This window comes from Lampetra fluviatilis, chromosome 26 (genome assembly GCF_964198595.1).
Source record: "Lampetra fluviatilis chromosome 26, kcLamFluv1.1, whole genome shotgun sequence".
Lineage (NCBI taxonomy): Eukaryota > Metazoa > Chordata > Hyperoartia > Petromyzontiformes > Petromyzontidae > Lampetra > Lampetra fluviatilis.
In genome coordinates this window covers 2,260,649-2,285,853 of record NC_136300.1, presented here as the reverse complement: position 1 = coordinate 2,285,853, position 25,205 = coordinate 2,260,649, and the positions used below count along the sequence as shown (strand labels likewise).

Sequence of the window (25,205 nt, the reverse complement as noted above, 5' to 3'; positions counted from 1 at the left end):
TAACTGGAGGAAACTACGCAATTCTGGACGGCGCGCTAGAAAGCCTCACTTGTTGGTTATTGGGCCTGCCTCTCCACACTGTCCCGACATCTCGGAAGAGGTGTTACCCATTTGTGTGGCTGGGGGGACAGCGGTGATTTGGAGTGGGTGGGGGTGGCGATTCAGAAACTCACTGCAGTTTTTTCTTCAACCGCCTCTCCGGGAGGTGGAACCGAAATGGCCACCTCCGGATTGCAAGTTTTGAGCTCGCGCGAGGCGGTACGCTGCGGCAGACTCCTCGTGGCGTTCGCTGCTCCGCGAATGTTTTCTTTTTTCTCTCCCCCACCCCTTCCCCCACCCCCCCCCCCTTCGAAAAAAAGTAATGACCTCCCGTTTTTGTCGGTTCACGTTCTTCAGGGAACACGACGTTGCTGCGATTGATGTCAACATGGGCTGCCCCAAGGAATATTCAACCAAGGTAATGGTGCTCATCATCCAAATGTCGTCGGCCATTTTAAATTACTGTATTCGTTCACGTTGTGTGCGCTGGCTTTTATATTGAATGCATTATTCATCGATTCCAGGAACACTGGGGACTGGCAAATGTGAGCTCTGTTGAATTTTCATACATTAATGGAAATACGGTCGACGGCCCTCTTGTGAATGTTATTAAACCCAATGCCGCTAATCCGGCAGGCTAGTTATGAACGTTACGATACCGTACATCATAATTCACCAAAGTGACGTTGATATCTCCCTGGAGATCCAATGAATCGTTGCGATTCTGTGTCGCGATTCAATAAATTAATCTGTTCTATTCTTTGGTTTCCCATTTTGGTGAATGTAGTGGCCACTGGTGGCTGCAGGGGTCACGTGTACCCCTTCCGTACAATGTATGTGCATCAAAAAAACATTGATTATTACACGCGCTCACCATTTGATGATTGCGAAAAAATTATGTAAGAAATTAAGTATTTGACGTGGGTTTTTAGCGGTTTTGTTCTCACAATGGGATAAGGGGAAATGGGTGGTTCAGCCTGTGTTATTGATAGTCCTTAGGCAGTGGTGCATACTTCTTTACAACAAACACTTAACACCAAGCAAGGCAGCCACTTTAAAGCTCCAACATGCTGTAGCAAAAATTAAACACCCACTTTAAGCCACGTTAAGTCGGTAATGCTTCGTCGTCATTCACTGTTAGCATTGTGGTGGTGGGGTGGAGGGTGTTACTGGTGGGGGGGTGCGGGGGAGTGAAATTGTTAATGTAGTAGTTCCTCGGTTAACGTTTTTAATCCGTTCCACGAAAACTACTGTTAACCGAAATAACTGTTAATCGAATATATAAAAATCACTGAGTCTGCAAGTGAGAGGCTGTTTCCGCTGCCAAAAGATAAAGCGCAATGCTAAACAAAGCCAGTGGAGGTCTAAACACACATAAATGGGCGTCGCTGATTGGTCGAGGGAATGGCTCGGCTCACTTTCGAGCGCTGCGATTGGCCGAAATTTCCGCCCGCGTGCATATAACGTCCACGTACCGTTACAAATATTTTAACTTTAGTCGAAGCCATGGGAATCCGATGGGAGGCGAAACGTTTACCGAAAAACCGTTCACCGATGTCACGGTTAACCGAGGAACCTACTGTATAGGAAACTCGATCTCCCTTACAGCATTTGGTTTGGGTAAGAGGTAAAAACAACAAGAGTCTTGTAGCTTATAAGGGTGCACACATGTATTTTGGTGGAAATTACGCATGTCCATGGCAGGTAAGAGTCAACACAAGGGGAAATACACTGTTGACCTACCAAGCAGTGCTCCTTGAGTGGTGGTCGTGTCACTCAGGGGGGTTATGGGATTAGAGGACATTGACGAGGGTTTGAACTGGCAGGCTTTGAGCTCAGTGCTCTACAAAGATAACTGTCTGGAGGATGATGCAAGTCTAGTCAAAATGATTTCGTGCTCAAAGGGACTTTGATGTAAGAGTACATTGTTAATGATGGCAGAAATTCGATTCGTGTAAAGTATATATAGTGTCCATAAAAGTATCGTCGTCAGAATTATGATGAGGCATCAGTCTGAAGCGCATTGGTTGAATTGTTGGCGGCGTATTCCTGTCCTTCCCCCGCACCTCCGATGAGCAGGGTTGGCCACGTACGATGCGAAAAAAGAAGTTCAGCATACATACATACATGTGTAGAGGAGTAGTATGACGACGTGACGTCATGAGCGCTGTGAGGCGCGATGACGTCATGTCACTTACGTGGGACCCCGTGACGAAAGCGGGGTCGTTGTGGGAGCCTGGGATGGAGAGCGTCTGAAGGAGGTCTCTCCGGCTCGTGACCGGACGGTGTTGGCTGATCTCCCCGTCCGGGTTCTACGAGTAGGAGAGCCGAAGATATAACCAGGGCTAGGGCTCAGAGAAGTCTGCAATAGCCGGCGAAGATTACGTGGGGTGCTGCTTTCCTCGGTCGGGCGGTGTTGGATGAGGCCCCGTCCCCACTCGAGTGAGAGAGCCCAAGAGATAGCCCAGGCTAGCAGTAGATAAAGCCTGAGGTCCGCGTGAAGGACCGAGTGTAGGGGACACCTACCTCTGGTGTGTTTGTTACCCGTGTTCATAAACCGTCTCAAGCCCTTACTAAGAGTTCAGTCTACGAGTCGTCCTGCACCACACAACACATGCATACTCCCCGAAAAGCTACAGTGATGTTCAACAGCACACAGCAGAAGCATTCAACACGACCACCCCAGAGGGATTGGCAAACCACCTGGGGGAGGCGTTTCTCGATACGGGTGTTTGTTCCGCCGACAACAGAGCACATGTTGGAGGCACGGGAACTCGGGGCGATAAATCTTCTTACGAATGCCCGGGGGGGTGGGGGGTGGGGCAGACGTGCGGTCAAAATGACAGAGGGGGATGTTCACTTCTTGAGAAAGCTTGAAACTTGTCTTGCAGGGGTTTTAAGACGTGCCGGTTTTAAAGATTAAGTGAAGCAGGTTTTGAAAGTGAAGTTTCCTGCTTAAAGTTGTCCGTGATTTTTTTTTATTATCATGTTTGGAAGTTTTTTTTTCAGAATCACTATTTTTAAAACGAAATTATATAATTTGCACGATGTAATCCATTTTACATGAAGGTGTTCCAAAATACTTTTGTTTTACCAGCTTGCTTTATATTTCGCATATCGTAAATCGCACATTCATATTAAAGAGCGCCTCTCTCAGAAATTAAACAAATGACTTGGTGATGCTGCTGCGTTGGCAGTGGTGCACAAGCACAGCTAACAACAACACTCAACACACTCGTCAACAGCACTGTGGCCTTAAAATAAAAAAATATATAAAATTGGCAACGTTTCATGCAGTGGCCTTACTTCCGATCACATCTCACGAGTGTGTTGAGTGTTTTCTTGTTATATCTCAAATACATTGTTGGTTATGATAAGATAATTACTTAACCTTAGAAAAAACTGCTCCTAAAGCTACGTAACTAATTTACGTGTGATTAAATTTTTGGAACTTTGTGACGTATTGCAGCGTGTTCTAACCTTATAGAGACCTTGTGGATGCGAGGAACACAAATTTAAGAAGCTAAAAAAATGCTCAAGATAATTAAACTTGCATTTTCTCTATCGGAAACCAGCTGTAAAACAGACATACTGCTCGTTGCATGTTCTCTGCCTTGTAGATCCAGGCAAGGGCAGACATTTATATCATCCAAAAATCTGGAGGACATGAGCTGAAAATATCAAGGAGTTAAAAGACTTTGATACTCAGCCATAATGTATATATATGTCAAGTTTAGATGATGAATGTAAAATTTAAGGAATTATTAGAAAACATAATGCCAAGTGGTGCAAATGTTAGATTTTGGCCAGCAAGTTTGAAGTTTACTGGTATAAGAATTGATAAAGATACACCTAGAGAGATGGCCAGTACACCAGGAATACTTTCAACCTTTTCCCATTTCGATGACATATGTGTATGTCATCAGTTTTTAATTCAATTCCGGAAAAAATGCGAAAGTAAAATAACTTTATATTCTTGGTTCTTTCGGTAAAGTCACGTAGAAGGGAAATAATAAAATAATAAAAATATTTAACAATATAATTCTCACGATGTTTCGACTGCAACACAAGCAATCATCATCAGTTGTGAAATCCACAGCAAGAAAATGAGAAAAAAGTGGCGTTTTTTTTTTCTTTACGTCAGCACCACGGACAGCGATTTGGCAGTTGGTCAGATGGACGAGTCCATGTATGTTTGGAAATCGCTGTCCGTGGTGCTGAAGTTAAGAAAAAACCGCCACTTTTTTCAAATTTTCTTGCTGTGGATTTCACACCTGATGATGATTGCTTGTGTTGCAGTAGAAACGTCGTGAGAATTTTATTGTTTAATATTTGTATTATTGTATTATTTCCCTTCTAAGTGACTTTACCGAAAGAACCAATAATATGAATCCCTGTAGTCACGAAAGCTTTAAATCAAAATATAATAACTTTATCGGTACCGAGGCTCCCACAAGGCCATGCAGGAGTGCATGTAGCACAGTTTGGTGCCAGCTATCACAGATTGCAGTCGTGTCGCTGCAGTTCTCTGCGGTGAGTACAATATCTTTAAAAACAACGGTGCTATGCCTCTCTTAATTGAATTAACGCTGAACACTGGCTCACTCCGAGATTCAGCGGTGAACAGGACACGCCCTACAACTTGCAGACGTCTCGGAACAGCAAACGATGAAGCAGTTTCTCTTCTCTCCCGGTGAACTATGGCAACAGAGATAACAAATATATGCAAAAACGGTCTTTCTTTCGTGGCATTATAGTACGACGTGCTTTTTACGAAGCAGTGCATAGAAAATGGCCCCAGAAGTGAATTACAAAAATCAAAACTGATGGATGAGCTTTTTTACCATGGTCAGGCTCGGCTCGTGATCAGCTGTGCTGCGAGATGACAGTGTTTTGCTCGAAGCGTACTGACGGGAGCTGGGAGACTGGGAAGTTTTCAGATCTTGCATGTTCATCTCAGGGTGTCAAGGCTCTCGATTGCGTACCTTGTAAATGTCAAGGAGGCTTGCGAGACACTCACGAGAGAGAATGTCTCGTGTGCTTTTTACGTAAAATAAAGGTACCCAACGACGTTATTTTCGAGAGTAGGCCATTCTGCGTCAACGTCATGGCCAATTTAAATGGAAAATGACCGATGATTACCCGTGGATTTTTTTTATTCCCAGTAAAGACGGAACAGGGCCTCTTTTCACAAATTGTATTTACGTGCTCAAAAAAGTTACCCTGCAAGAGAATGCACATTACTCCTCTAATTGAAGACAAGTTGAAGATTATCAGTGGCTAGTACGGCGTGTACAAGACGTGCAAAATCAGTGACAGGCGTACCGAAAGTGTATTTTGGCGGAATAATGTAAGCAGTGTGTAATTGGATGTCCTAAAACATCACTCATTTGATTCTGACTTGCATTGTGTTCTTTGATCAGTTGTTAAAAAAAGTGTTGAAAGATTTTATATATTTAAAAAAAGTTTTAAGTAGGGAGCAGGTGGGGGTGGGAGTGGCGGTGCAGTGCTTGGGTGGGGGCGGTGGCGCTGTGGTTAGCATGCTGCGCTACGAACCCTGTGACCCGAGTTCAAATTTCCGCTCATGGCCATCACCAGTGGCGATTATCTCAACCGGTCCTGGGCCTCCCCTAGGTCGACTCAGCCTCAAATGAAACAAAGGCGGCCGGACGTGGTGCTGGCCGCCCAAACCCTTCGTGTGCCATGCCGTAGGCGCTCGCTAACAGCACTTACCCCAACAGTCTGTTAAGGCTATAAGGGCGAGCTTTGTCTTTTGCAGTGCTTGGTGCACTGCGCTATGAGCCCATCAAACTGAAGATGTTTCCTGGCCACCAGTTAACATCACTGGCGAGGGATATCTGAACAGGTCCTGGTCCCTTCCTGTCCACCAACCCACACTACCAGCATGTGGACGTGTGCTTAAACCAGCCCCAAAGACTGAGCCTGCATGTGGAGGCCTTAATTGAGCAGTTGATTGGCAAAGACATAGAGATTATTGTTCATATTATAATTAAGATCACCCGTGTAGCCTTAACAGGCTGTTGGGGCAAGTGCTGTTAGCGAGCACCTATAAAGGCCGGAACGGTACACGAGGGGGTGGGTGGCCAGCACCACGCCCGACCGCCTTTGTCTCCCGAGTAGCGATGTTTACACACCGCACCAGGTACTCATTTGAGGCTGAGTCGACCTAGGGGAGGCCCTGGACCGGTTCAGATAATCGTCACTGTTGTTGGCCGTGAGCAGGAATCGAACCCGGGTCACCAGGTTCATAGCGCAGTGTAGCGCTGACCGCTACACTACACACACTCACAGGCAGTTGAGCAGCACATTATTCGCTACTCAGCCTGGAGTTCACAGATCAATTCCCACCACAGCCCCGGTACTTTTGATAGGCCTGACTAAAGTGCCTACAATAGCTGAATCTCGGGTTGCTTGTATATTTAATGCAAAGTCTGTATTTTATCTTAATGGGCCTGTCGCCTGGTTATAAATGCCACAGTTTATTTTAGAGTCGTCGTATTAGAGATTTAATTGAAATATAAATGCAATTTTCTTTACAAAATAGCCTCATGATGGTATGTTAGGAGATGACGATTATTTTTGTGTTATTTGACAATGTTATTTTCAAACATGTCTCTCACCCTTCGTAAATATATCACTTGTAAGCAGGGTTAATGTCAATAATTGACGTAGCTTGTTTGCAAAATGGCTTTGTATCTGAGCCACTGGTGAATTGTCACCAATGTAGGGCAAGCTTTGCTTGGCACTTTCATTTTCCAAAATGTAATTGAAACCAAAGTTGAGCAGCACCGAAAAGAAAATGCACATTCAATTTTCTCCACGTCGCTCAGTGACCCATATGCTTAAGCCCATTAATATTTTGATCGGCTGAAGAAACACGGGCACTGCATCCCATTACGTCCCAGTGCACCCTTAACTAACGTTATACCCAGGATAACATTCGACCGAGAGTCCGGCATATCAGCAGAGTTCAGACAGGTTTGCCACGTGTGCCGTCAGCTTCGTATCGGCTCACGAAGGTCGCCTGATAAATGTCATGGTTTTGGAACTTGCCACGCATGTGCTCCGCGGGGTTGATTGAGGAGCAGACCTAACCTTTGCCGAGCATGAAACCGGTGGGCTCTTCGCACTTAAGTCAATTAGGTGCGACGTTCGCTCTCGGCACTCTTAACGCCGTGTCTCTCCCCTCTTTGTTTTCCTCCTCCTCCTTGTGCAGGGAGGAATGGGTGCTGCCCTCCTTTCGGACCCGGAGAAAATCGAGGAGGTGAGTTGCTCATTGCGTGACCTCGCCGCCTCTCATGCACGCCGAGACGGCCGCTGCGTGCTCTGAGATTGCCGTCAGCGAATCAAGGGAGGAGAGGGAGTGGGGGGGGCTTCTGTTGTAAAGGTTGTGACATATCTGACCCACAACTGATAAGCTTTCCTCTCCGCGTGACCCTGGCTTGACAGCGTGATTATTAGCATTTTTTCTTTTCAAACGTAGCGCACGCGTAACAAAAATATCACGATGCAAACTGCATGCGATTCAGTTTGCGTTGGCCCCGCAACAGCAAGGTGAAGCTTTGTGGGGAACCTTGAAGCAACATCAGCTTAAGGCGAGGGTGAACCCCAAAAAACGCCGTTGAGCTTCCACATCATCAGCGTTTCTAGGTAGATCACGTCCCGGTCGCTACGGGAGGGCGACCTCCAGTACCCATACTCAATGTCCACTTGCGCGTTTCGTATCCCGATGTTCCCCACTCTTCAATGGGACATCATTAATAAGCAGTGCTTATAGACATACACCGATTGCACACACCTGCCGTGTTTTTATATTTGCCTGCGTGCGGCGGATTTCATTTAGAATTTTTTTTAGAAGAAAATGTTTTTGAAGGATGTTTCCGAGCAAACGGCTCTTACATTTTTTTCCCGTGCGGAAACATCAAAGCCGCCCGTGCTGCCATTGTCCAGCGGAAAGGAGACGCCGCTCGTTCTTGTGCCGTGTCTGTACCCCCCCCCCCCTCCGTGTTGGGCTTCACCAGACATCCGTCGTCGCCTAGACTCGCGCCGCAGCCGGGAACATTTGATGAACGTGTTAACTGGACTATTTACATATACGCCTAACCACCCCCCCCCCCCCCGTTTTTTGCACGGTGCATAATTTCGGTTTTCAAAAAAAGGGCCCGACGTATGAGAACACTTCCCACGGCCTTGTGTGCAATGCAGCGCATTTCCTTTGTGCTCGCATCAGGTTTGTACTTAAGCGTTTTGATTGACAGCGTAATTATGGGCGGTTACTCTTCACGTTTTGCCATTCATCTCCATTAGATGCGATAATTTGTACGTGTGTGACCTGATGATTCTGAGATGAAAATACCAGCCCAACCTTTTGTTGGATGTATGAGTACAATTACTCTGACTGACGGAAGGAACTGCCCGTTCCTTTGCTTTGGTGTGGCACGTGCGGCCCATATTCGATTTGGAGGCTGACAAAGAGATGGAGGAGTGAGATGGATTTTGTTTTTGAAACAACGGGGAAAGTTTCTGACGTCTCAAAAAATCGTGGCGGCATTTTTGGGCCCTTCTGAGATTTGCCGTTGGCATTCGGCGTGGATTTTTGGTTTTCAGATGACCTTCCCCATAGGTCGTCTCTGGGCGAGCGAGTGCACGGCACGTCACGGCGGTCTGCTAGGTCATGGCAGGCCCCTCGCTCGCAGAGGTAGACAAAGCGCTTAGCCTTCGGCCCCACGACCTCTCCTGTCGTTTGATGCAAGTCCCAAGTTTTTATTTCGTTTCACCAGAAAGTGACCTGCGCTAACGGCAACAAAAAAGACACGAGCAAAAAGATAAAATAACGTGCGGCAATGTGGCAAAAGAGGAATCGGTAAAAAAAATAACTTGTTCACGTGGGAAATTGAAACTATTGCACGAACGTGAATCAGTGTTGAGTAATAAATTACCTGCCCTGTAAGCCGGCTCAGGAACATTATTTCAGAATGGTCATAGCAGAATTACAATTTTATTTACAAAAATATTAAGTATACGAGTCCGCCTACGACCAGATCGCCTCGAATCGCCTGATCTCGTCAGATCCTAAAGAAAGCTTTGGCCAGGTGCGGTCCCCTGGAGAGGAGCTCTTCATAGTGGTGTGAGCACGAAATCTCAGGTCTGCACCTTCTCTGTTCAACTGACAGAAATAAAGGAAAGGGCTGGTGGGGTTGGAAGCACGGTGAATGTTTTGCTTGCGACGTAACGTGTCGGCCTTTATAATGACATCTTCGCCGAACGTAAATAAATGAAAGTTTAATCGCCACTCACTCCGGCTGCGTGTTATGAAACGCTGAATTACGTTGCAGGGTGCTGTGATGTTTCGTAGGTACAGTAGTCCCCCGGTTAATGTTTTTAATTCGTACCACGAAATCTACTGTAAACCGATATAACTGTTAATTGATTTCACTTGTAAGTTAATAAATACGTAAAATCACTAAGTCTGCAAGAGAGAGCTGTTTCTACTGCTAAAACGGAAAACGCAATGTTAAACAAAGCCAGTCGAGGTGTAAACGCTCATAAATGTGCGTCGCTGATTGGCTGAGGGCACGGCTCAGCCCCACTTACGAGTGCTCGGATTGGCCGAAATTGGCGCTCGCGTGAATAACGTAAACGTACCGTGAACCAAAATGTTAACGTGAGTCCAAACCATGGGGTCTTATGGGAGGCGAAACGTTAACCGATAAAAAACGATAGTCACTGTTAACCGAGGGACGAATGTATGTTGAACTTCTTTCGCACCGTACGTAGTCAACCGTACTAATCGGAGGTGCGTTACAGCATGCCCCAGGGAACTCTGGAATGTGCCTCCCTCGTTGCTGCTGCTGCTGCACATGGCTTTCACGACAAATACAATTACGTCCCAACTTAAATCGTGCTATGATTCTCGTATTCTCACAGTGTCAAGACCCCTTGACATGTAAAACGAACGCTAATGTGGTTGTTTTTTTTTGCTTGTAGATTTTTTTTGTACTCCTTTGCTGTTAATGCAACCAGTTGAAAAATGCTGTTGTCATTGCTGTGATTAAAGTAAAGCTCGTATGTCCAGTTATATATATGATAAATGGAGATGTCTACCAATTAATGATCAGTTCCATGAACTCGACTAATCATGTAAAAAAGAAGTCACCTCATTGCATGTCTGTCGCTGGTTGGCGGAGTGATGGTCGGGACTTGGTGATGTCATCAGCATGACCAGCCACATCATGCGGGGCGTGGCTTCGTCGGGGGTTTCCTGCCTTCAGTTGGCAGGATGTTGGGGCGACTGACACTTTTTAAAGGAGTCTGAGTAACCAGATGCGATAAAGGTAATCGATTGCAATCGTGAGTCGATTGGTTAACTTAATCGACTTATTGTCCCAGCTCTAGACTAAAGGCACTCACGCGGTTGAAGAAAGTCCTGTATGTCAGACGAAACAAAATTCCTTCTCAGCTCGTCGTCCCTTTCCCACTCTTTCCCCTTTGCAGCGTTGATAATAAAATTAACTTCCCCGACTTGGCAGGAGGACTTTCTTTTCTCTACCTCGGCAAGCATGGATTGTCACAAACGTCGATTGTGTGTTGAAAAATTCAGAGGTGTGCCGACTTCCCCTGATTGATGCCAGCTCATAAAGAACAGGAGGGGGTCGAGCGATGGTGATTTGCACGAGCGTCCCCTCTCGTTTGGAATGTCCCCGTGTGCGTGTTAAATGGCACGTAATTCGCGAGACAAATTGTGTGATTACGACAAGCAAAAGGCCGTGCACCGTAGGTTGTTAAAACCCTTTTTTCTACGCGCACCACCGTTCGGGCCAGCTTTTTAATTGCAAATTACGGCGTGCAATCGAGAAAAGCAGCAGCACCGTGGATGGCGGCACTGTAGACAATTAATATGCAAATATATCAGACGATGCCGCTTGTCGCAGAGCTCCACGGCCGTCGCCCGCCGGCTGTGGGGCTCCGCGTCTTCGCCAGGCCTCAGCGAGGCCTCGGCGTCGCCCGGCGGGAAGGACGCCATGACGATACCTCGCTGCTGACCTCGTCAAAGGAACATAAACCGTCGTCGTGCCAACTCCGGTCAACCTCGCGGCAGCAGCAGCTTTTGGCTGGCCATCGAACGAAGACGGTCACCGCATCGCGCACACGCTCAGATGCGCTTCTGCAGTTCCGTGGAACCGTCCGATATTAGGAAGCCACTGGAGCAATGCACGTTTAAATCCACGTAGATGGAAAACTCAATTTATTTTCACTGCTTTTTGTGTTTAGTTTGTCCTTCCCCTGGCACCTTCGATTAGCACGGTTGCCTACGTACGGTGCGAAAGAAGTTCAACATAGACATGTGTACAATCGGGAAAAAGCAACGTTTCTCCCTACTGCAAAATGACTGCAGAATAGGTGACACGCAGCGGCTTCATGACAGCCTTGTGCTAATAAAAACGGTGCACATACCGCGCGTGAGAATGATAATGTCCTTGGCAAATACAAAATGTGTTCCTCACTCTGTGTTTTTGACCGTCTCCCTGTGGATGATCACGGTTGTGAAGGCGGTCAGCACATTCGTGCGTTTCCTACTTTGCTTCCTTTGAAGCCTCCAATTGGCTATATTGAAAGAGGATGCATTGATGTCAGATCCCTTGAGAGCTATGCATGATCAACCTCATTAATCCTAATGCACTTTTGTATTGCTCGTGACACATTTTTTTCCCTCTGACTAAGCAGCGTGGTGTAATTTTGCCTCGAGAGATGCAGATGGACTTTTTTAGAACGTAGGGTGTTGTGGAAGATATCAGTGTTGAATTATTGGGGGTTTTTTCTATTAACTAATTGTCGTACAAGCTGTTCAGATGTGCCATGCTCACCTTTAAACCCAGATGCTGCCCCTCTTGCATACAAGTGGTTTCACTGTTACAGCGCCACTATAGATGCTACGAGTTTTGTACATATTATACCGTTAAACAATGCAGGTTGGACTCGCGATCTGTACGAGTGTGATGAGAGATGGCGGTAGCTTGGAGGGGAACCCTTCATCCAGGAGTTGATTGACCTTGGCTGAAGATGACCTGATGATGATGATCAACCTCCCCCTGGCGATTCAATGAATTGTGGAGATTAACGGACACAATTTGATATAATAATCTGTTATTTTTGTTGAGCTTCGTGGCGAATGTAGCCAGCAGCCTTCATCGTTGGCCAATACACCGACCAGGTCACTTGGGCTTCACCACGCTGGCCAGTGCGGTTTTGGTGCAGGGAGTGGCCCAGTACTTGTTCAGATGTCATTCTTTAGCCGTGGGTCAGGAATCCAACTCGGGTTGCGGGGGGGGGGGTTATAGCCCAGCGCAAGAACCACTTCACCGTCGCTGCACCCCTCCTCTCTGACCCCGTTAAGCATTGCGAACGAAGGTTCGGGTTGTCAAACGCCTCTTTACAATTGAAGCGAGAACCCTGGAGATAGTACCCGGTTTAAATTTGTTATAAATAGTCATGACCTTCAAGTACAACGTTTTTTTTAAACAGAGGACGAAGGAAATACAACTAAACTTTTTACAATTGTTTTACCAGGTAAGGCCCACTGAGCTTCATGGCTCTTTTTCAAAAGCGACCTGGCCACAAAAATGAAAGCCCAACGAAGTGGCTTATCGTCACGCGGAAATGTTTAACAGCCAAATACTCTAAACGCATGTTTCTAAATGTGTAGGGAAAAACTGGAGGACCCGCAGAAAAATCCACGCGACCACGGGGAGAGACATACGAACGCCATATATACAACAGGCGTCAGGGTGGAGATCGAACCCACGACCTCCTGTATACCAGGCGAGGTAGTTCACATCTTGCCACCCTGAAATGAAATGGTTTGTCAAACAATAAAAGATAATTGGAGTTGTTTGAAATTTTTACAATTTACAGACCAATGTATTCTCAGGAGTTAAAGCGCATTGATTTAAAGCCCACCAACTACATCTAGCCACTCTGCACAATCTCTATATCTCACGAGCAAAAGAAAATCCATGTATAGCGATATTATACACCGAAAATATTGCAAGCATTGCTGAAGATTTTTGCTCTGTTTTTGTCCTCTTAATGTTTGCCCACGTGCTACACGGAGCCAAGCTCTTTATTCCATCCTTGAAACAGTTGTCAACAACAGAGGAAATCAAGGACTGAGCTGGGAACATTTGTCGGCTGAGGCAGCGTGCGGTGTCTGTTTAGATTTCACACCAACTAGGTCCCTTCATCTGCCGCTTGGAAGGCACCCCCCTAAAGCTGTCGGAGCAATCCTTTGCTTTATCTCGTCTCTGCCAACACACTGGCCCCCCCCCCTCCCCCCGAGCCAGTTAGCGATCACGGGCTCCTGAAATAAGACCAAGAATTCAACAGCGAGCAATTGGTTGAAATTGCAGACGGCATTTTCTCTCCCAGCTGTTCCGTGAACCCACAAAGGAGTCTGGTTACCCGAGTCGCTTCATCGACGGCTTCTGCTGTTGTGAAGGTGGCCACTTGTTCCATGTGTCTTCTTTCATGGCAAATTTTTAAAAGAACTAAAGTGTTCATCTTCTTGGTTCTTTCGGTAAAGTCACGTAGAAGGGAAATAATAAAATAATAAAAATAAAACATCATAAAATAATTCTCACGACGTTTCGGCCACAACACAAGCAGCCGTCCTCAGGTGAAGACCAGGTCTGTCGGGGAGACATGTTTTATTTTTATTATTTTATTATTTCCCTTCTACGTGACTTTACCGAAAGAACCAAGAAGATGAATCCCTGCAGTCACGAAAGCTTTAAATAGAACTAAAGTGGTAAAGGTGCACCCCTAGCAATTGCTTGCCCGCGCAACTCCTGGCGGAAAGGGGACTCCGCTAGAGGGGAAGCCCCCTACGAAGTGTCCCTGTTGAGCGGATTTAGCCGAATATTCCACTCTGTGCAGACGTTTTGTAGGAGGTTGGGGTACCTGCGCTTTACCCTGCCACGTGCCTATCAACTTGAGCTAACTTACAAATGGATGAAAACTAAATACTGGATGCAGAGTGAAGGACAGGGACGGTCAAGTGAATTTCTTGACAGTTATGTTATGAAGGCAACAAACAGAACACGTGGGGAGCACGGTGGTCACACTGGCGGTGGTCAGCACCGCTCTGAACCGGGTGCCCTGTGTTGGATTCCCGGTGACGGCTAACATCACTGACGAACCGATATCTGAACCGATCCTGGGGCCGTTCCATTTTATCAACCCGCACTGACCAGCGTGGGACGGCCTTCATCCTAAACACGTGAGATAAGTCACTTAACAGGTACTCTCTTAACATCTTACAGTGCTATACTACAAAACCATCGTTGCGGTTTAGTGGAACTAAATCATACTAATTCAATAGACATCCTTCACACGAGAGCCGAGGGCACTTGACACTTCACAACAGTGCAACAAAGAGTGAGGCACTAATCATCACCTCTTTAATCGATCGATGACTCTTTCCAACCGCGTGTCCATCTCTTGAAACCACTTTCCAACCGCGTGTCCATCTCTTGAAACCACTTGTCGCACCGCCCTGCCTTATTTCGAGGTGTCCGCCAAAAAGAAAAAAGTGGTGAGTACGCCCTATAATTACTTGCCCCAGCAAATCCGCTTTGAAACCCCCTTTGATACGGGAAGCGTTGTCGAGAGCAATTCACCCATTGGGTGCACGTTCGCGGCCCTCTGGCCAATCGGGCTGCGCTGAACAGCGTGGTGAAGTATGGTCAAACAATCCCCGTGATCGACAGGTTCCGTGGAGAAGCCTTCATCCGGCAGTGAATTGGCAGAGGGCTGTAAATTAATTTGTTTAAATGTGAAGCAGAACTCATAAAAAATGATAAGTTGATGGGAAAAAAAGCAAACTGTATATGTATATTGTTTTTTTGCGTGTTGAAACACACACCGGAGACAATCTTGGACTTTCCAAGACGGCATTTATCTTCACGGGTGTAACTGATTTGTCTTTGGGGTATTTTGGCAGCTCCGATCCATCCCCTGGCCACAGATGGTCGGGGATGTACGAATCATTTTATGTATTTTTTCCATTGTGAGGCAATTATCCTGCTTGGGGTACAGGGTCGTCATCGGCCGTGGACATTCTGTATTTATTACCCTTCTGGCCCCGTCGCGAGGTTTGCCTTGCAGTCAAATTTGCACGTTATTTATGAATTATTGATTCCCAGCCTTTGTTGGTGAATGTTATGCGTCTTCTGCCGACTGCCGGTATATCAAATTTGGGACATTTTACCCCGTGCTAAGGGGGTGGCAAGTTTGGGATATCAGCAATGGCAAAAACACCTGTTAAATTGTCATGTAAAAATTGTGTAAAGTTGCACTGTTAATCTTAATTACGGTCGTGCACGCGGGCACATTGCTGTTTGGGATGTGCATAGCGTGCTCTTGCCTGCAATGTTTGGTAACCTTGCAGCCTTATTTTAGCATTCATGCTGATAAGACACCATGAGGAATACACCAGTCCCAGAGTTGGCTTGCTTGAGCAAATGCTGCTTAACAATATGTCTGGAAAACCAATGAACAAATGGAATGAACTGTATATTTTATTTATACGTGGAGACACAGGTTGCGTTTCTGCTTACGCGTGTTTTTGTGTTGTGTGTCAACAGTCTGTGGCTGTGATGTGCCGTTGAGGTGCAGAATGCTGTGCGTGTTGCTGTCCTGTTGGTGACGGAAGGTTGCAGGGCACTGCAGGCAGGACAGACACCGTGTATTAAAGATGCGGTTGATAATGGCGACGTGACATCTCGTAGTGAATAATGGATATCATAGCCCATGAGCTAGCTGACTCACTCGCATTGGAGTACATCCTGCATCCGCAACGGAAACATGCATTAACTGGGGGTTATATTAGGGTTGATCCTTTATTAATGTATTCGCATGCCTATTTTAGTATGTCTGTTGAACTTCTTTTGCACCGTGCTAATTGGAGGTGCAGGGGAAGGACAACAAACTAAACACAAAAAAAACAGTTCTTAAACGCTGAATGTGTAAATACAAGTATTTTTTTTTATTACCTTTTGGTAGTGTAAAAACCAGTGCTAAGAATGCCTTGAGTATTCTGTGGCTCAAGAATAATGTAAGGCTGGATTAGAGCCTCTTGAAGCCGTGTTGATCGTGGGGCAATATAGTGCCTGTCGTTGATCTATAAACCATGCGTCACAAAGCTGGTCAGTGCACGCCGATAAAGGTGGGGGTGGGGGAAGGGTGGGCCCAGGACCATTCCAGATATCACACTTCACTGATGTTAATCTTTGCGAATAGCATTTGCGTAGAATGTGTCCCTTCCTCACACACTGGCTTCATTCCGTGGATAGTCTGTGGCAGCAAGAGGTCACCTGGTATACAGAAGGTCGTGAGTTCGATTCCGGCCTTGGCGCCTGTTGTACATTTGGAGTTTGCGTGTGGAGTTTTTCTGCGGGTCCTCCAGTTTTTCCCTCCCCATTTAGAAATATTTATTTAGAGTAGTTGGCTGCTATAAATGTCCACATGACAAGCCACTTCGTTGAGCTGTCATTTGTGTCCAGGTCACTTCTGAGTTATGTAGCTCAGTGGGCCTTACCTGGTAAAATAAAAATAGTTTAGTTTCTAAAGCGCCTTCTTTCAAACATGTGCAGTGTGGACAGATGGTGCAGATGGTCCGACATACATTTCTCAGCCTTGACAGTGATTTTCAGAAGTCAGAGAGCTGAGCTGGCACCACTGAGATCGAACTCTGAGTTTGAATCCAGGCAGCCACCTGTGATTAAACCGGTTTCTCAAATGTTGTGAGCTGATGGTCTCAATCAGGCCACCAATGACTAGATAACAAAAAACATCCATCACATCATTAGACCTCCTTTGCCAGTACCAAAATATAATAATTGGGTTTTTCCCCTTTTTTCTGGCAACAAAACTGCATATAATATATGCATAAATTATCCGTGTGTTTTTTGTTTGCATTTTGACCACAAGTATTGTGGTTAATGCACACATGATTCCTTGTAAAACGGTTTCAGTTTTGTTGCCAGAAAAAAGGAGAAAAAACCCTATTATAACATCCATCACATTGAATTTGGTTCTGAAATACATTTGGCTTCCGTTCCAGCTCTTGACAATTAAAACAATATTTATTTCGACTGCCATGCGACTGACATGGCTGTCAGTGGCAGAGCGGACGGGAAAGCATTGCCGCCTGAGTGTGTGGGGCCAGAGGTCAGTTGAAGGGAACGGCTACCTCTGAGAATGTCCATGCAGGTGACCCGTTTCTCTCCCACGGAGGGCTGCACAGCTCTGCGACGCTTCCCCACGGATACTGCTTCCCGTGACAGGGTGTCGATACCGCAATCGGGGGGTGAGGGGAGATAAAAAGCCAAACTGATGCGCACTCGCCGGTAAGATCACATTCAGTTCCAGCAGCAGATAAGAGGCAATCATATACGAACGCAGGGTTCGCAAGCAGATTGAGAGCAATTGAGGTAGGCTTGCAATCTGCAGGTTAAGTGGCCATGAGAATCAAGCTCAAGCTGTACATATGACTTGTAAATGAAGTTACAGGTTGAACTACGAGTGCAATTTATTGCATTGATTCAAATTAACTTTTGTGGGTCGTGCGCCAGGGGCTTTTGAGAGCGGAGTGCGCCGCGCTGTCAAATCGGCCGCCCGAGGGGGCGTAGACGCAGTGCAGCGGTTCGCTCGCCACACTCTGGAAGCCGGCGGCACGAGTTCTATTTCCGCCTGCGGCTAACGGGGGATGTGAGCGATGTCTCAGCCGGTCCTGAATCATCCCCTCCTCCCTTCGCCAAACTGGTATTGAACCGGCACGGTGAAGTGCATTCGAACGATCGTGACCAAGGAGAAATGGAGAGGCTTTCCTCCAGAATTACTTTAGAAAAGGGGATTTAAATTGTCACCACTGCAGGTTACCGAATGTAATGCAATTCACACAATCATATTTGAATGTTGTACACTTGGCAACATTTATATTCTAACCAGGCGACTATAAAACCTTTGCTTTAGGTTAGAGAGCACGACTTGCAGGCTTTTAATTGATTCATACTTTTTTATATGTTCCTGGATATTCGCTCTTAAAAGCAAGTGAGTATGACGTGACGACCGTGTAAGTGCTTGAATACATCAAACCGTACAGCCGAGACGCAACTCTCTTACTTTGATTCTGACTCTCACAAAAGCAATCGTCTAAAAAGAGCATATTCTGGGAATTAGGCCTCATTGATTCATTGTAACGACATTGGGATACGCTTCCAATGACAAATCGTTTTTCATGGACAATAAACCCTTGTTAATTCGAAACACGGAGCTCTGGCCTTGCCGAAATAACCAATATTCCGAATTATGTACAACGGTACTCCCCAGTGACTCCTGCCCAAATGTTTTTTTTCGCCAAGTTTGTTTTCCAAAAATTATTTTGGCAAAAAGGTAACACCATCAGTAACCAGCACCGCAGGCGAAGAAGGAGGATGTGGTAGGTTCCATGTGGTAGGTGACAGAGTTTGTAGAGGGAGGCTTCATGGACTTGGTATGCACTTACCTACTTTACTGTATGTTCACTTTATCACTAAATTATAACTTAAACATCAAATTATACGAACTTAAATTTTACATTTTTCACTTAACAATGAATCCTTACTTAAAGACATCCTCTAGGATACTTCAAGGTTAAGGCATGCTTCCTAATCTTCTCCCGGCCTTTCTTGATGTCGTTCATGGTGCTTAATTTTTTGTCAACTCTTCACGCACCATGCCCATTGACACACGCCCTGCATCAATTCTATCCAAAACTTTGGATTTGTCTCACAGACTAAGGGGTTTATACTTCAGTCCATTTCTCTTACTTCTTGATGTAGGTGTAGACGACATTTCGGAGAGGGTTGGCTTGCACAGGGTGCATAAACGGTCTGCACTTAAGCTCACCGAATTATCCCCAATTGTGAATGATCAAATTCCGAAATAAGGAGGTTTTACTGTATTAACAGCATCATTTCTCAAGTAGTAGTTCTCAGTACGTTGAATACGCGAGGACTTAAAATTAATATTATAAATACTACGGATAAAGTAGAAAACCACACACTTTATGCGTGTGCAAAAAAAAATATTGTAGGGACCTCCAGTGGCTCCAGCTGTTATGTGTGTGTGAACCAATCACATACAGCATATACAAATTAAAATGTATGTTTGTTGAACTTTTTTCGCACCGCACACAGCCACCCATGCTAATCGGAGGTGCGGGGAAAAGACAATAAACTAAACACAAAAAGCAGTTCGAAAGAAATTAGTTTTTAATCAGGATTTAAAAGTGCATAGCTCCAGTGGCTTCCTAATGGAAGAGCGTGCCAGACGGGCACAAAAGCGCATCTGAAATCGCGCGATGCGGTGACCGTCCTCGGTCGATGGTTAGCCAAAAGCCGTTGCTGCGAGGATGACCATTGCCTCTGACACCAGTGGTTCGATGCGTGTATCGTAAGCGTTACAAAAAAAATAACATTTTAATCTATCAGTCCATGCATTGTTCCACCGTATAGAGAGCACGGCATCGACCTTTCTTCACGCCATGGAAACGACGAAAGTTGACGGCGCAGCGAGCCTATGTTTTAAAGCAGGAAATGAATTCCCGCCTTGCCGGCAGGGAAGATTAGGCCAAAGATTCCCTCTGCAGGGGGTTTTCTAGAGCTCCATCTGGTGGAGGCCCTTCGCCAGCAGCGTAACCAGTGGCGGGGTTGCCCACTCACCTGTTTATAAACGCACCTGTTTATAAACGCACCTTCCCTTAACTTGCGCTCGCAGCCGAATGAATGCACGACAGACTCGGCCGATCCCAGGGCTTCGTGATAAATAATGCATTTTGTTTTTGGGTGTGTTTGTTATTTGAGAAGCAGCCCCCCGGGAATTGTCAGCAGCCTGTCGTTGGCCCTGAAGTGGTCCTTTGCGTCACTCGGTTCTGTCCGAGTGTGACCACGCATGCAGCCCGCGGAGTTAACATCACCCACAGTCGGTGACTATGCCCTCCTCCTACTCTCCCACACGTCTCCCATGGCACACGGGGTGCTCGCGAATAGTCGGCTGATCCAATGTGCAAGCCTTAACCCGTGTGCATCCACCGGCCCCCACCCCCCATTGCTTTGAACGCGGCGTCAGTGACTGGTCAAACGCTGCCGTGGTTATTGGTCCGTGGGGCAGGCCGAGGTGAAGGTCCCGTGGTATGATCGTGACGGGCCGTCGGCGTTGTCCCACAGCCGCCCATCGCAGGGACGTGATTTTGTGAAAGGGCTTCCTCTGAGCCGACGCGATGACCCCATCGTAGATTTCTGTGGATTCAATCTCAGACACGTGTCGCTCTCGTTGCGACTTCCCACTGGCGGGCAAAGATCTCTCCCGTGATCTTGAATTCCTTCCTTTCCCTGATATTGTCCAGAAGTGACCTCCACGTTATTTGCCGTTGTAAAGTCTGCGATGATGTAGAAGAAAAAATCACGAACACAAACACGTTTAACGCTCTTATTGTTGGTGGGCCACATTATCCAGGGCGCAGTTTAACCTCGCTCCTCACTCGTTGAAAGTCAGTGACTCAGTGGCCCATTACTTGAAGAAGCGACACAAACAGAGCACACGTTATGTATCTTCGCCCCCCCGCGCCGCCCCCCCCCCCATCCAGGCCTTACCCCGGATTAAGAGAGGGTTCACAAAATATATATTTTTTTTTATCAGAACGTGTTTCGCTTTCGGAGATAGAACATGCAACTTTCAGCTTCAAGCTATCGTTCCCTATGTCTGCGTGTTTATCTCCGGTCGGGATTGGGGTTTTTTTAATCTCTTGAACAGACATTACGTTTCCCGTGCACAACTGCTGAACTTTGTTCACTTCATACTCTGCGTTGCTGCTGCTGCTGGGTGGTCTGTAATGCATGGCTGACTGTTTTATTTGTCTAACTACTCGTCGTCGAAGGCCCCTTTTGCAAGATATGCAACGTCATTCGCAGGTTAACAGTTACATCTTGACTTAAAGCTTTCGGGACTGCAGGAATTCATATTCTTGGGTTTTTCGGTAAAGTCACGTAGATACGTTCAAAGGTTTTTTGTTATTTTCTTTGAACCTATCTACGTGACTTTACCGAAAGACCCAAGAATAAGTCAACAGTTGCAATACCAATCAGTAATGCTGTCATGGAAAGACGGTTTGTGCATAATTGTAATTTTAGTTTTATTTCAACATTGTTTCATTACATACTGTGATTGAAATGATTTCAGTATCCTATTGCCATCTAATTACAATGACATTTTGCATTGATTTAAAATTTTCTTCACATAATCACCTGTTTGTAATTCAGAATATTTGAGAATCAGAACATTTATTCATACTGGAGGAATCCGATAAGCTATGAAGCTCTTTTTCACAAATGTCCAATATTTTCACGCAGGGCATTTTCCTCACCTTAAATAGATACAATTCAGGTTCAGGTTGTAGAAGCTTGTAAACAAAAATCGTCCTTGTATCCACAAAGTAGTAAAATAATAAATACATAAAAGACAGTATTAATGTTCCGCATGACTCTCTCATTGTCAAGCCAATTTGTCGCACACTTACTTGCGCACATAATTGGTTTGCTTCTGAGCCAATGCATTTAAAAGAAAACAAATCTGAAACATCACCAAAGCGTCGGCTAACAAATTCAATAAATCTCTGGCTAACGTCAACTGTGCAAAGTGCATCGTTCTCTTGGAGGGGTGTAGGGCTGTGGAGTGGAGGTGCATTGGTTTAGTGCACCGGGTTGTGGCTCCGGCCATTCGAGTTTGATTCCCGTTCACAGATAATTTGAAACATATATGGGTATGCTTTGGACATGTAAATAAGGAAGAGAAAAGGTGATAGATTTATTTTAATAGGAAGTCTTGGTTTTCAGAGATTAAATGCGCCAATGGAAGAGGAGAGAGGTTGATATTCAAATTCGACATGTGACCAACAGCCCTGTGTCACAGAGGTGGCTGCTTTGAGTCTAGTACAAATATTCCTTCCATCTCTGCCTTTATTTGTCACTTACTTTATTGTGAAATATCTCAGTCTCCTTTAAGACCCCCCCCCCTTCTCCCATCCGCCCCCACTCTTACCCCCCCTGACCCCCCCCCCCTCACCGCCTCTCATTATATCTTTGAGGGCACGGTGACATCTCACCAAAAGAACACATTTAACTAAGTACAGCACGAGGAGGGAAGACGGATGAAATCGACGCTCGTGTGCGTGTGTGTGTGAGGAACACCGACGTGTCCCGTGTCGTGATTGTGGCTTGATTGGTTTTATGGGCAGCGAGATTATGTTGGGGTGTTTTTTTTCTTTCTAATACCTTTGCAATACCTTGATTTGAGCCAACGCTTTCAATTTCATGTGTGGTGTGGCCCCGATTGCCGTCAATTCAGAGATTTTACATTGTGCGTGAGCGTGATTGCCCGTTAATGGCATTTCATAATTAGCAGCGAATTGTCTGTTTTAATAATAATATAAATGTTGGGTGGAATCATCTTTCATTGGTTAGCGCACTGCAGAGTTGCCCTCTCAGTTTGATTCCCAGCCACGGTTAATTTTACTGGCGAGTGACATTTGAACCGGTCCCGGGACCACTCCTCTTCACCAACCCGTACCGACCAGCGTGGCGGAGTTTGGTCAAACACCGGCATACGGTAAACACCGGCATAGGGTAGCCATCCATCTAGCAGCTCTAAATTATTTTTATTGTTCTATATGTAAACGGATATCGGTGATTGCAAGTGGCAGAAATAAGAAAAACGCACGCATATTAGACACAGTGATGAAACAGCCGCACCTATGCATCGGTCCGCCCTGCTGTGTAAGAAGATTTAGAAACTACGTAAGCGTGAGTGACAATTATGAGACATTTGGTAAGAATCAGGTTGCATATTGTGCGGTGTAAAGATTGCCTCCGCTCGGCGATTCGATCAGTCATGATTCACGGTTTGCAAAGTTATTCAAGAATTGATGAATATATATTTTTTTATTCTTTTAGTCTTTCGGTAAAGTCACGTAGATAGCTTCAAAAAATTCAGTAAAATACAAAAAACTACGACGTTTTTTGTTTATTTTATGCCTTAAAGATTGTCGCGAATATAACGGCCTTCCCCTCCGGTGGCGTGGAGGGGTCGCATGAAATACGATGCATCAATCCAAACATATTGATCTCGCAAGCGCAATTTGACGCGCTCATATCGTGAGCTTGGGAATCGTTCTCGTCGAGTGATTGTTGTTGCGTCGATGTACTTGTTGTACCTCCTCCTCCTCCCCCCCCATTCATTGCCGAGCAGTCGTCGTGCGCTTTGCTGACTGTTGCCGAGGTTCACGCTTCGAAAGCAGTCGCCGCCCCGATTAACACTGCCCGGCGCTGTTGCCAGTGGACGTTCAATATATCCCTTGGCATCATTCGTACGAGTGTGCCGTTGTGTGCCCGTGTCACTGTCCGCATTTTGCGGAGTTTGATAAATCGCGCACGCACGCACGCAGGTTGGACTTCTTTCGCGCCGTACATAGCCAACCGTGCTAATCGGAGGGCGTGACAAATTATCCGCAAATTACTGTACTCAGTTGTCATCTATTTAGCAATCATTGCTCCCTGCTGCGAACAAGAGTCATGCCACTCATTGACGCCTTCCTGGGCAAACAAGTTAAATAATACAAATAATTAAATTCCGTTTAGAGGCTGTAATTCTATTTCCGTGGAATTGATGACATATTTACACGATCTAACCCAAACAATTTCTATGTTATGGATGATATTAAGTCGTGAGAGCCTACGTGTTAAATTGCTGACACAGTTGTCATTACTGGCGAAACGTCGTACTCAGATTGTAAATGTTGTGGCTTGGCTCTCCAACACACCGGTGTGCTCTACTAGTATATTACACTATACACTACACTATACACTACACTATACACTAGTGCTGTACTAGTATACTACACTATACACTACACTATACACTACACTATTCACTACACTACTATACACTACACTATACACTACTATACACTACACTATACACTACACTATTCACTACACTACGATACACTACACTATACACTTCACTACTATACACTACACTACTACACTATACACTAGTGCTGTACTAGTGACGAATTGGCCACGTTCTGTTTACGTGACAACCCTTACTAGTTGGCTGTGTCCGGTGGTGGCGGGTTTTATATATTTACGCGATCTAACCCAAAAAAAACCCTCTTCTACTGATGACATAGTCTGTCAGTTTCTCGCGTATATTACTCATTCCACATCCAGTGCATGTATGTATCCATCCTTTTTGTTTTTTTCGGTAAAGTCACGTAGGAAAAAAAAAAGAATAAAAATGAAAACAACTAAATTACATCACGACGTTTCGGGCGCAACACAAGCGTCCGTCTTCGTGACTTTACCGAAAAAAATAAAAAAGTATGGATCCTTGCAGTCACGAAAACCTCAAATCTAGAAATATGTATCCACCGTCAGCTTTAGCCGGCCCAGTGATTTTGCAATTAACACGCTCAACTATGAGGGCACAGGTTTTTGCCGTATGTGGTGTTCAAGAATGTGCAATCGGGAGCAACAAAGAATCTGGTGGCAAAAGCGCAACATCTGACTTGCCAATCCAACTAATTGTTTGCTCTTAGCAGGTGAGGGCGCCACATTTGTAATCGGCTCACGAGCAGCGGAATAATTGGCTTCGTCACGCTTTGACTTGTTAAATGTTCCGTGCCTCCGAGTCGTGCCCTCCATGAAATTAGTGAAAAACATCTGTTGTATTTTTGTGATGGCATTGCAGCCACTGTCGTTTTACCTGCATCATATTTAGCGTGCCACATTTGGCTGTTACCCACAGGCGGATTTTCCGTTGTGGCATCTAAAAATGTGTCCATTGGCATTTTGAACACAATATCACACTACGCCGTGTAATTATAGCATCCCGAATGCGTCTGATCTCGAAAGCTAATCAGGAATTTGAGCCTGGATAGTGCTTGGATGGGCGACCACAGTGCATAACAGGTGTTATAGGCTGGCGAGCCACACTGTTGAGACCAGAGGACAGTGCAGGAAACGATCATTGTTCTGTTTCGATTTAAAGCT

General features: G+C 45.7%; 1 protein-coding gene across 2 annotated transcripts in view; it reads left to right on the top strand.

Moving 5' to 3' along the window:
• The window catches only part of DUS2 (dihydrouridine synthase 2), a 143,094-nt gene that overhangs the window by 44,675 nt on the left and 73,214 nt on the right, over positions 1–25,205 (top strand). For both annotated transcript variants that reach the window (XM_078868507.1, XM_078868508.1), the window contains 2 exons: positions 397–457; positions 7,277–7,324. In XM_078868507.1, the coding sequence (XP_078724633.1) occupies positions 397–457; positions 7,277–7,324 (109 nt within the window). The remainder of the gene's footprint in view (positions 1–396; positions 458–7,276; positions 7,325–25,205) is intronic.